Source organism: Gavia stellata, chromosome 6, assembly GCF_030936135.1.
Source record: "Gavia stellata isolate bGavSte3 chromosome 6, bGavSte3.hap2, whole genome shotgun sequence".
NCBI classification, from domain to species: Eukaryota; Metazoa; Chordata; class Aves; order Gaviiformes; family Gaviidae; genus Gavia; species Gavia stellata.
The window spans coordinates 42397168-42410908 of record NC_082599.1 but is presented as its reverse complement, the minus strand read 5'-3'; the positions used below and the strand labels follow the sequence as shown (position 1 = coordinate 42410908).

Below are 13741 nucleotides of genomic sequence, written 5' to 3'. Positions count from 1 at the left end.
GAAAGGCAAAATGAGGCCTGCTGTATAAAATCATCATCGGTATTCTGCTTTCACTGCAAGGCTATTTTTATAGACAACTATTTTAAATGTAACAAGATGGATATAGTGAAGCCATAGTATAAAAGATGCAGCAAGAGGCTTCAGAATAGCTGAGCTGAGCACCGGCATGTGAAAGAAAGGCCTTACAATTTTGAAGATGTTTGTATATGAAAGATATACACAATGAAGAATTCTAAGTTAAGAAATTCATTGTTGAAAAGAAATGAATAGTTTAGGCCTAAAATAGTTGCTTAACCTGCAGTTGTATTATGTGAGGACTATGCAGCCTATACTGCACAAATGTAAAAGCACCGTCTTGCAAGAAGTGCATTTATCAGCCACAGTGTTTTATTGAGTGCTTTAATAATACAAGTGTACATCAACTGATCCACAGTCAAAAGTGGCAGGTCCCTAAGAAATTTACAAGCACTTTTTTTTTTAAGTAAATCAAAATACATATTAATTTGTTCAATGCAATAGCCTTTTGTGTGGGAAACAGAAGGCTAGTGATAAACACAGTCTTAGTAATGCACAGTGATTCTTGATTTTAAGCTTTTATACAAAACTTGTTCCCAGTAGCATGCACCCACCATTAAAGACTTCAGTACAAAAAAATAACCCTAAACACTACATTTAAGTAGAAACAAGATATAATTCTGAATTTGTTTGTTTTCCCAAAAACCACATGAAAGAAAAAAACCCCACACATTAATACAAAGCTTTGTGACAAAGCTCTATACTATTACAGATCCAACATTCTTTGCACTGATAACCAAAATTCCCTGTCTACATTTGAGGGAAACAACTGTCAAGTTAACAGAACAAAAAAACCCAAAACAAATAAAAATAAAAATAAAACCAAAAAGAAAGTAAGGACAACCTTTTGTCACAAAATGGTTCAAAATTTAATAAAAAATAAGAATGAAGGGAAGGGCTATTGATGCACTTAGTGAATGTGCTTGCACAGGTCCAGCAAATCCTAGAGTAGGTTCCTATGTGGCATATCGCTTGGTCCACTGTCTGGCCATTCTGTCGTGCTCTGCTCTGTTAGTCATATACTGAGTGGCAATACTTCCAACCAGGGGGTCAGCTGAAAAGGAAACACAAACCGTGAAATACTCATCAGCCTTGGAAGGACAAAAATGCTATTCTTAGATCCAGATCAATTCAGTTCTCTAAGGTTTAACTGTAAGAACAAGGTGCCTACATATACTAGTCCCATTTTGAAAGCACGCATGCATATAGGAAGAAAGGAAGAAGATGGGGAGGAGTTGGCTGGCAATTAGCTATACATTTCTGGTAAACATATAACTAAAACAATTTTCTAAAATTCTGCTTCATAAACAAATGTTCCAATAATTTTATCTTGAGATAAAAGTCACTTTCAGGTGATAAGAATAAACATACTACGTCATTTAGTTATGGTATTAGACTCCCACAAATATCTATACTATCACCTAAGAAGAGGATGGGTTCTAATTGTATTACCAGGTTACATGTTTTTTTGAATACTTTTAGTTTTGAAGCATAAAGAAAGATCAGGAATTAGGGCAGTATGTACTATTTTTGAAGCAGCAAAAGTTAATTCCAAACTTTGGGAATTGGTATTTAATTTATGGGACCTTTCTGAGCATTTATATGGCCAGAATGCTGCATGATTTGATCTTCTCAAGCTATTTCTGTATTTCCAAAACAAAGAAACAACATGAAAAAGTATTTTTACATTAATCTGGATCTACAAATTACTTCACAAATACTTAAACAATCAGCCCTCTAAGAAAAATAAAAAATAAACCAAGACAAGACTTTCCCAGAAGTGACTGTATGTCATCACCATGTTTCTCTTTGCAGTTTAAAGCACACAAAACGAATAGAGATTTTCCCTTTTTTGGGGGGACCCATACTCATGATATTTCTCCTGCAACAGGAAATTTCCTGAGATTGTACCACCACACCATGCAAGTTCAGAAGCACTGATACCATGTTTTTTCCTGACTTAGGACAGATGAACATGACTTCTTATTAAAGCCAGTTAATAATCAGCTTTGTAATTGACTGAAGATGGTGCCATTGAACAATATGAATCTTGGCTTCCCCAGTACAGTCGTAATCTGAATGTGGCATTTGCATTACTAACCACTGAAATTCCTGGGACTAGATGTCCGGCCTTTCACAAAGCAGAGTAAATCTGGGCTTTTTTGTTTGTTTGGTGATGATAAGAGTTTATGATTGGAGAAATATGCTGGTTTAGCCAAAAACCAATTGTTTGGCTGACTGCCAACATTACAGAATATTACTGAATAGTATCTAATGAAAAAATCTTCTGCTACTTTCAGGAAGAGCCCATGATTTGAATCTTAAGTTTGCACCTACTAAATTAATAAGGCAAGTTATCACTGTGACTGTGGTGTACTAAGTCCCTGTAGTCTCAGTCCTGCAAACACTTACTGCATATGCTTACCTTTAATATCTTAATATAGCCAGAGGAGGTCATCGAGACCTGGGCTTTGCTATTTTTACATGCATGCATGTCAAAGAAGCATATCTGATCTAAGATCCATTTTAACAGTTTCAGACTAGAAAGTGTATCACCTTTAACTCCTCAGCCAAGAAGAAGAACTATATAGGGGACTACCGGAAGGGTTTTGTTCTGCGCAAATAGGAGGCTAACAGTCTATGGGTATTTAAGGAGTGCAAAATTGTTCATGGCTGGAATGAAGTTTGAGGAGCGCTGCAGGGTAAATGGGGAACTTGGGCAATGGGAAAGGGCAAAATTTCTCTCGCCAAAAAATTTAGGGAGTAGCCAGAGGGAAACCTTGTCATAGTGTAACGTAGCTCAGGGATGAGCCTGACAGCATTGCTGCAAATTCCCATACCCTCCTTAGATGCGACACCACTATGCGAAGAAACACTTTCACAGACCCACAGAGAAATGGAGACTAAGGGTTGAACTTGAAAGGAATCCTTGGAGCAAAATTTGATGAATGTGCTGGTTTTCATGCTGTTGGGAAAGGCGGGGTTTGGCCTCTGAGGCATCTGGCTGTGATGGGTTGCAAGAATATCATAGCATTATCATCTGGAACGTGGTAAGTGCTTAATGAGGTTTTGGGCATATTTGAAGTGCTGCTGCTAAGACCTTTATAAAACCTTATGTGAGTCAGTGAAAAGTGATGTGCTGTAGTAAAGGTTTACCCAGTCCAAATCTGGAAGATTTTTATGTGCGGGATGAATGTTTCTATGGAATTGTGTCTTTCACATTGAGAGCTGTAAATCAATTTCCTTGATATACTGAAAGGGTACTGAGGATCATATCATCATCCCCAATCCGGGATGAGAGATTACAATGTCTGATTTCCTAGTGTGGGTTTCCATCTGTATCTCCTTTTGTGAGCAAAGAAGTATTTCGACAACATACATCTTTGGAAGGATTTGGAATATACAGACTCTTCCTCTCACCTCCTCCCACATGGGAGGGTGTCTACTTTCTGCTACATGGGGTGGGGGAATCAGTGAGAGGAGTTCTTGAGAAGAAAGCGGGGAAATCTGTTGAAGTCCAGTAAGGTAGGGAATGGGGCTGTTTATTTACTCAGATGTTCAAGCCTTTGTCTTTGCAGTGTTTTGTTTGGCATTTGGGGAAAGAGTGGAGGTGACGGCCTGCAAGGTGTCTGAGGTCTACACAGCTTTTGTTGCAGGTGTGTAAATTCCCACCGAGAGAGTGACCTGTGAATCAACTATCGTCTTGGGGTGCTTCCCTCAAGTCAGTGCCTCCCTCCGTCAGTGTCTGCCTGTGCGAAGCAGGACAGCTGAAGCAAAGAGAGGACCTTGTCTGCTGTAGCACGAGCAGGACCAGCTGCACCCACAGCCAGCTGCCGAGCTGACGCTACTAAAAGGTGCTCTCGGTAATAACAGTAATAACATTGTTCTTTGCAATTTGGCAGTTTGGCTATACATTTTATTGGTTACAACAATATTGAATAAAAGAACAAACCCACAATTTGGCAAAGACATTTGCTCATATGAGACTCCAAACTGAAGAAACAGAAAAACAGTTATTGCCAGACAGGTCCAGCTATTTCACATCTCTGTCAGAGGGTCTGGAGGTGTCTTGTCACTATATGTCATTATTTATGAGGACATTAATAAGGACTCTTCAACAGATGTTTGAAGAGCTGGCTTATTTTAACAGTTCCTGTGAAGCCGTAAAACTATCAGGAGGCACAACAGCTGGTGAGGAGGAAAATTTTAATTTCAAATCACAGCCACCCAACCAGTGGCACACTGGCCAGTTCGACACAGCACACTGCGTTTGTGCCAGAGGACATAAGGATGGTGTGTGAACTCCAGATAGGCAAACGGTCTCTTTCTGCACCTGCACGGGCAGCATCAGGCCCCAGACGTATTGTCCCTGGGAGGGGAGGGAGCCAACCTGCAGGTGGAAGGAGATGGATCTCTCAACACTTAATCAGTCATGAGTCACCATGGCTGTGCAGTTCACGGGGACGGGCCGTAAAATGGAGATGACAAGAGAAATTGAAGCATCTTAATTAAAGCAATTAAAAGATGCAATTTGCAACATGCACGAGCCTTGCTTATAGTGTCCAAGTCCTACAAAATGCCAAATATGAGGAAGAAACACTAATTCCCATTTACCCCCTAAACTACGTAGCACAGGGCTGAGCACCACCTGGTTCTCAGCTGGGCTGCACTATTTAAGGGGTATTGCAAAATCTCCATTCGTAGGGCCAAATATGGATTTATAAAAAAACTGCTGTGTAAACTGTCTAATTAGGAGATGAAAAGGAATACTGGATCTCAAGATTCGTAACGGCACTTTTTCCATGTTTCCATTTCTCATTACCATAAAACTGTTTCTTATTTTCCATTTGTATATATCTGTGGTTTTATTCTTGCTGTTAGAAATTTGTTTCCATAACTAGTAAACCGCTCTAGCTTTTTCTTTTATTTTGTTTTAGAAGTAGCATGATTGATTAATCAGTGAATCAGGGTTCATTTCAGAAATTCACTCCAAATGGGACTGTGTCCAAATGACAACGAAAACCAGGGGATCAGAATATAAAGCTATGCCAGAAATGTGTTATCAGAACAACCTAGTGAAAGAAATTAAAATAAAACCACAATAAATTAATAACAGTAACACCAAAACTCTGCAACTCCTGGCCTGCCAGGTGGTGCGTACTTCGGGACATCTCGGATCACCAGATGCACGGTGCCTGGCTTGAGAGTCCCGGGTACCTCATCCCGCAGGGTGCCGCAGCTGGAGAAGCCGGGATGAGGCAGAGGGATTGTGTGCCGCACTCATCGGCAGCACCGAAACCCGGGAGCAGCACTGCGGGTGGTGCTGGCTGCAATACCCATGCGTGGGGAGCGTGGGCAGTTGTGCCATGGTGCACACTGTCAGGTCACCAGAGAAGCTGCTGCAACTCTGTTGACCTGGAAATCTTTAAGGTCTCATAAAAACTCTCACTTCTGGAAATCAGCCCTAGAACGCCTCTATAACCTTTAGCTTGTTTAAAGAAAAATTTTTATCCAGTACTCTGATTAGTTCCATGTAAAATTAGAGCACACCAGGAGTTACAGCATCAAAGTTCATGTTAAAGGACGGCACAAGAGTAATGAAAAGATATAAAAAAAGCACCAAATTAAACAAGCATGGACAGAAGCTAAGGTTCAGCAGCATAGCTTACATGGAAAATGTCAATCAAGAGAACTGAAGTATGAAGAAAAGCTTCTGGATGATTTATAGGAAGACTGCAGCTGCTAAATCCCCCCTTACCTCACCATAGGTAATCCTCACCTTATATCAGAATTCGTAAAATTACCCTGTATTTAAATGTAGTTTTGAAAGCTGGGCGAGCTGGAGCTTGTCCCTAGCTCAGAAAGGTTGGATGCGCTGCTCTACAATGCCTTGTCATCTTTTTTTGCAGCCACTTAATATGACTGTATAAGGAAGAACATTTGTGTCTCATGTCTGTTGTAAGGCTAATCAAATTTACAGCCCAATTCTAGGGAGTTAATGCTATTGGGGATTTGGATGAGCTGAGGTTCAGTCATTACAAAATTTCAGCTGTGTTTAATGCTAGTTATACTGCTTTATCATTCAGAAGACAGACTATAATTCTTCTTTAAAACTACTTTTCCCCCAAATAAATGAAAATATATTGCTATACTGTATTTTTCTCTGCTTGTATTTTTACAGTTATTTTTATGTCAGCAAATAGCAATTTCAGAGCAGAATTCATCTCCTGGGCTTTTCAATGCTCTTTGAAAAATACAGCAAACATACTCTAGTGAAATAAAAAATGGAGATGGTGTATTTAACAGCTTGAGTTCAATGTGCCTTCTCCGTCAGCCACATGATATGCAATTAAATTCCAATTGGTAGTGCCAACATGGTTCAAGAGACACACATAGACTTAAAATGTACATTACGGGTGTTTGTATACATTATATATGTTTTTATGAGCATTTATAAAGTAGCATTATATTTCTATTGCAGTATTCTACAGTTTTAATAGAGAACAGGTGATGGAGCCAGTTATTACACCATCACAAGTGAGTTCTCAGAAAGATTTCTTGAGCACCTTAAAAACTAAAAAAAACCCCACAGCCTTATAAAAATCTCACAGTCTCTTCAGCCAAATATTTACAATGTACTTTTTTTTTTTTGGTCCAGGTTTAGATTAATCTCTGTATCAGGGGGAATTTGGAAGAGCTGGCCTCCAGCTGAAGAAGCAGAATTAAACTGGAAGAATTTCCAAAGGTTATATGCAACTTGAAAGGTCCTATTCTGTCTCCTGAGCTATAAACGACTCCTTTCTCATAACTGTTAGGGGCATCCCATTGAGAAGCTCTATGAAACTACCTGTTTTGAAACATCAGTCACCAAAATTTAAATCTGCTTTCCTTTCTTTGGACAGGCTGTGAAATGCAGAAGAAAACAAACAAATAATTTTTTAGTTATTTGGACTCCAGTTACACATTTAGAAGAGTTTTTGGTTTATGGAATACAATTTTTTTTTTTTGGCCTGCTTCTTCTTCCAAATATTTTGCTGTATTGCTTTTTGAATTAAAAAATTGGGAGTGCTTGGGTTTTGTGAGCTTTTTTTTTAGGAAAAGTCCAGGTGCTCTGTATGTCATCTATAGGATAGCTGCCTTGGAGTCATCTTTATACAGCAGCACAGACAGGATTGGTTACCCCAAAATTAAACCTCCTCAAAATAAAAGTTCATATTCTCAATAACTACATTTTGTTTGGTGATTTCAGTGCAAATAGCAGTGCAGGACAGTATATATTCCCATATTGGCTTACAGTGAAAGCCAAGTGTTCTGAATCAAATTTTTGTGGTTTTTAATATTGCACCAACCTTTAAGAAATAGGTCCCAAAAGGCACACTAAAAAAAAAATCAAGATTAGGGGGAAAAAGCAAAAACTAATAATTCAGTGAAATACCGGTTTTCTTAACAGCAAATGCTGACAGCTTGATGCATACCAAAAACATCCTTAAACTTAATTTTTAAAAATTATTTTGTTTTTAATTATATTTTATTATGTTGTCTTCAGTGGCATCCAGGCTAGTGTTACAAGAAGACTGGTCAGTGAACACTGCAGACAAAAAGCATGTCAGACATGCTATACCAAGTATGTCATCGAACAATTTAATACTCCGAGAGGAAGGGATTAAGAGAAGATGAATTGTGTGTGAGTAATTTTATTTATAGTATCACTTTGCCTCAGGAAGTTTCCATAGTTTGCCACATGTCACCTGTTTTAAACTTAATGAACTCCTAGAAGACCATGTCAAGGATACTGGAGTCTTGATGTGGAAAATGAGGTATGTGAAATGCATCATAGTATCCTTCAGTGATCGCACAGCAGCAGTGTTGGTCTCTTTTGCTATCATTAATAATAATGCACAGACTAAGTAATTCTTTGGAGGCAGAGGCAGGTGAAGTGGCACACTGAATTACTCTACTAACCCTTCACCTTTAAAAAAAGTGCTCGAACTCAGGGCACAAGTGAAAGCGAGTGCAGCGCAGCACTAATCCCCGTTTGTGCAGCAGTAAAACTAGCCTTGCGGTTGGAAGTCTGATCAACACATGCGTACGAACTGTAACAACAGAGAGATTCAAGTCAGAACAAAGAGTGGTAGCAGGGCTCTGAATTGCTTTACACACCCTACAAGCTGAACTACAATTTATTGCTGACTTTCATAAAATCACAGTTCAAACTATCCATACAGAAAGTATTTATCCATCTACAAGGCTCTTGAAAACTGTACAGAAGAATGATAAAGTGATCAATGAACATTGTATAAAAAAAAGAGAACAAATAAAATGAATTGTTTCAGTAAAGAAAAAAGGCAATCCTTAGAGGAGAAAGGAGTGTCTAATGTCTACTAGGAAAGAAGTCAGTGAAGTTAATATCCGTTTTAGCAATTACAATTTATAGTAGAAATCATATGATATGGAGTACAATCAACTTTCTCCTGAACTCATTTCAGGAACTAGTTTTGCAAATGTGGTTGGTCAGATCTTAATACTCATTAGAAAAATTCTAATCTATATAGGCTACATCAGTGTGCTAAAACATCCAAATATGTCTGCAGAAATTGCCTTAGAGCTCATGTACCTCATTAGGCTGGCTATTATGGTTGACATGGATTGGACAAAATGGACAACCATATGACTGTAAAGCATTGTTTCCACCAAAGTAAAATAACAAGAGATGCAGTAAGATATCCTTTGACATAGCATTCTTAGATACAATGTGATCAAATGTGTTGGAGTCAGAAGAAACAAAGGCTGACTTTGTTATGTCACTTCTCAGTTTCCGATAAAACCCAGGATTGTCTTTCTGGGTATAGCATGGGAAATAAGGAAATACAGGGTAGATGCAAAAGAACTTGAGACACAATCTTTGGAAATGGATCTGAATGTTCACACTAACCACCTCTGCATCTAGAGAACTAAGTGAAAACTGCGATAGATACTGTAGCTTGGAGACTGTAATTTTAAAGCCAAAAGTTTGCCTCAGTTTTTTGTCCCCACGTAGGAAAGCCGACCTAGTGGTCACTGTGCTAATGCAGGGCTAAAGGAGACTTACAGTTTTGCACCAGGCTTCCTATGAAGTTGTGTTCACCAGTACATCCCATAGTCCTGGTCATCCAGCCCTCGGCTACCTCTCTAGCTATGCACCTGAAGTCTTTTTCCTGGGAAAAATCAGAGCAGGTGCAGGAGGAGAAAGAGAGGGTGAGATAAAGCATGGAAGACCCTGACATCTCGTTCTGTTGTACAGCCAAGGTGTAGCCAGAGTGCACGTCTGGGCAGGTAAGCGGTCATGTCATACTGCTTGCAAGAGGTGAAACTCCGGAGTGCTTCTTGGTCTTCATGGTTTGCAAGTAGTCATGATGACTCCGAGAAAGTTAAGTGGTCTTACAGTGGTGCCTTAGTTTCTCATCTGTAAAACTGGACTAATGCTTCTCCACCACCCAGAATAAATATGCTAAAAATTGTGAGGTATCTGGATACTGTGGTAAATGTGGCTGTATACACATGTATCGTGAAGAGACTGATATCTATGACTTGACTTTCAATTTCAAGCTCTGTAGAACTGTCAGAAACACATTTGTTTTCTGTTAGTTCGTACAATGATTGAAGTTACACAAATATTAAGGCATGTGTGACTTGATTCCAATGTCCAAACTGTTGTCTGGAGAAAAATGTTACCTATCTTCAAAAATAAAAGAGCTCTGCAAATCCGGTTTAGAAAACATCCATTTACTAAAATACCCATTTTGGATACATGGAAGGAGAAATTCATTCCTCCCTCTAGATTTGCATTTGATTGCTGTCAGGCCACCTACCACAGATCTGTGTGAAATATGAGGCTGCCTAAGAAAAAGATGTTTCAGAAATAAGGAGTATTATCTGGCCCAATTTTATTAACATGGCTCTTAAAGGAAAGTGTTGGCAGTGATTCATCTCTGTATCTTGCCAAGGGAAATCATTCTTGTTTAAAGAGTAAGGTTTTTTCAGTCTTCAGTTTTTAGCAGGATTTCTATAAACTTCACTGGCTGACTGGGAGTTAGCTGAGGCAATCATGGATCAACGAGGCACAGATCTTGAAGAGTTGTCTTTAATTAAGGAAGAACATGCACCTATTAGAAGTGCCAGCATGCTGGAACAATTAAAGTTCTGAAATAACACACTTCACTTTGATGCCTGGATGCATCTCAAAATTAGAAGCATAGATACATTAGCAATGTTCATAATAATGAACTCAATTGAGAAACAGTCATTGTTATTAGAAAAAAAAGAATAAAAAGGTATTAGTAAATAAGAACTTGATATGAAAGACATTACATGGCATGTGGCTTGATAAAATTTGCAGAAAGAGTTATAGCAATATGCATTTACTTTGTGGAAGATGACTGTGAGTGGATAATAAGGAAATCACAACACTTGGATCTCAAAATGCTGTCAAGGAACCGAAATGCTAAGATCCATAATGTAACTGGCATGTATCCATAGGGTCATAACTATATTTTCAGAAAAACACTGTGGATGCTTTTTTTGTCTGAAGATTTACTAAGGGAGGGATAGCTGTTCTATAGGAATTCCAGTGTGTTTAGCATTTCTTTCACTTAAAGAAAAAAGAATCAGTTTTCTTCTGGATTTGTCTCTTCTCACTTCCCACTAATCACCGTCTCCTGGCAAAGGAGTGACCTCTGGGTCTTACACATCCCAAATGAACAGTTTATTCCCAAAGCAACTGGGTGTAAAGGCATTCCCTGTGGCCATGCTTCGTGCCCTGTTAGATACCCGATAATCACATGTACCAAAGGTAGATTACTCTGCAAGAAAACCAGGAGGTCCAATAGGATCCACTTACCATGTGGATTCCCAGGAGACTGGGAGGGGCGGAAGTGTTATGCATGGTCTGGTCTTTGGTGGCATTTAGACATTGAGAGCAAAATGAGTCCTAAAGGCAGCTTCACTTTTAGGAGAAGGGTTTGAATGTGAGCAATACCAAAATCTTCAACTTAATCACATGAGGATCATTTTAGGTCAGATGCAGGAGTCATCTGCATCCTCCTGTTGAAGCTATCCCGTTGTTCCTTTATTGCAGTTAATCCTTGGAGTAACTAGAAAAGCCTACATATGTTATGAACGCTACTTATTTTGGTTTAATCTGATTTTCTCCTTCTCGGCCTATTAAATCTCATTATTAATTTGATGCAATTAAATCCAACAGCCCATACAAAATGTCAAAAGAATGCAAGAGGCTTTCATTTACAAAGGGAGGCGGGGCTGGTGAAGAATTTTATCCCTACTAAAGGCCAATAGGAGTCTTTTTCATAGGCCAGGGCCCGAAATTCCTTGGCAAGTTGAATATCCCTTGGAACAGGAATAGGAACTTAGGTGTGCGTTGCATTAACACACCTCTTACTGTTATCCAATAATAACTTAAAATATAGTCAGGCCTCTCCATTCCCTCTCTATACTTCCCTTTCTTCCAGGGAACATGTGGAAGAAAGTCGCAGGCTGTATCTGGCTCAGATGTGTCTAAGTTTATATCTGCATCAAGAGGCAGTGGAAGGAAAATGCCTGGAAACTAATTTGTCTGGGGTTTTTGTCAGTATGGCCCAGATGCTCCCTTTGATGGGGCTGGCTTCTTGGGGCTTTTCTGGACTGCAGGCATGGGTCATCTGAGCCAGGCTGTGTGATCGCATGTTGGGACTGTGCCTCACATTGTCGTCTGCATCTGTGGTCCATACTATTCTGGAGGAGGCGTCCCAAAATGTTACTGTGCTATAAATGTAGGAAATAGGTGCCATCTCAGCAGAGTATGGGACAGGGACTTCTGGAGTCAGCCTCACTGCTAACGTGTACACTTGACAGGTTTCTGACAGTCCAGAATGGTGAAATCTGATCCCTCGAGTGCTGCAGAATTTGCAGCAATACTGCTCTACCAAAAGAGGCATCCAAGGAAGATGCTTGTACCAACGCACAGTGGCTCAAGAAAGCATGAAAAACAGACTGCCATCCTGCCCTGAAGATTGGTACGGTCCAGTTATGGCAATATTTCTGGAGGCTCATCACCGAGGTGACACGGAATGTCACATGAAGGGAGCAGGGTGGTGCTAGATCTTGCAACGACTGAGGAATCAGCAGGTGAGTGAGAAAATAACCTCATTTTAGTAACCAAATAGACTATCCACTTCTAAATTAACTTCAGAACATGAATGTAATTAGGCTTGATTATGAACAGGTTCTAATAGGACTAGAAGGAAAACCAGGTTAAACAAAATAATTAGCATTCATCATGTAGGCAGGTTTAGCTCCTGGATTAGTTGCAATGAAGTTATATGGCAATGCTGAATAAAGATTGAATTTATGATATTTGCAGCAATAATTTCATATTTAGTAACAGGTAAAATAACTTCATTTGGAAATCCTATCTTTCCTGCGTGAGGGGTCGTATTGACTCCATTGTCATGCCTGACCAATTGATAATGACTTTGCCCAAGGATTTCAGGCATGGGCATAAGAAATCCTAAGATTGAGCCGCAGAAAAAAGCTATACAAGGTAGAGATGCAAAAGACGTGGAAGATCATGAAGGCATTCCTTCTGCTAGTACAATACTGTGTCTTACAGTAACTTCTACTTTCATGCCACTTTATCTAAACGGTATTATAAAGACCCAAGCGATGAGGATTCCATCCCTTGAGAATTTTCCAAAATCTAATTAATCTTAAAGTTGCAAATGCTCCATTCCATAGAAGGGCCTTTTTTCTAAGCCTTGTACAGATGGAAAATACTACATGCAATTTACTAATCAGAGCTCTATTGCTGTATCCCATATGAATGTGAAATCTTACAGTACAGCCCATCCTTAAATTTGGGACAATTACACCATACATTTTGCTATTTAAGTAACTGTCTGCTACTCCAGTTAATGCACCTGAACTTAATTTGCTGTGAAAATAGGGATTCTGAAATACACATTGCATGTAATTTGTTTTATTTGTTGCCTTTGATAGATCTGCAAAACTGTAAAAAACAAACAACTGTTTCCTCCTCCCCTGCTAAATAACGAAGAAAATTAGCCATGCAAAATAAGAGAGACACGTCTTGCAGTACTGTAAATCATCTCTGAAGGTAGAATCTGAACAACTCAGGAATACTGATTTCTGAAATCTTACTCAAGAAAATGAGAGACTAAATGATTTAATAGCTCACATACTTATACCCAGGATTATAAATTTTGTTTTTCAGGACTGACTCTACAGTCTTGTAAATCTGCTAGAGAGTCAAATGTAGCAAGCTTCTTTGCAGGAACTTAAGGAATGTGGAACAGTGTGACTTCTAAGGTGGAAAAAGAATAATTATATTTTAAGAACAGGAAGAAGCAGCCTTAAAAATAGTTGTGCTAATCAGGGTCCTGAAGGTGGTTCACAGGCAATTAGAAACATATGGCAAGAAATCTCAAAATCTGTCCTTGCCTTCATGTTAAAAGAGGTACAGAGGAAAAAAAAAAAAATAAAAACCACACTTAGTAAAATGGAACAAAATCTAAATGAAAAATCTGGGGTACAAAAATTTAGCGGGACTGATTCTAGTTTATTCCAGCTGAGATTTGAACTATTTGTACTAACTGGGAATAATGAATATTAGATT

General features: G+C 39.0%; 1 protein-coding gene across 1 annotated transcript in view; it reads right to left on the bottom strand.

The window, feature by feature from the left end:
• Positions 1-365: 365 nt before the first annotated feature.
• Positions 366-13741, bottom strand: part of LOC104252652 (ubiquitin-conjugating enzyme E2 E2) — a 219792-nt gene continuing 206416 nt past the window's right edge. The window contains exon 6 of the mRNA XM_059818641.1: positions 366-1129. Coding sequence (XP_059674624.1) covers positions 1032-1129 — 98 coding nt within the window. The 3' untranslated portion in view covers positions 366-1031. The remainder of the gene's footprint in view (positions 1130-13741) is intronic.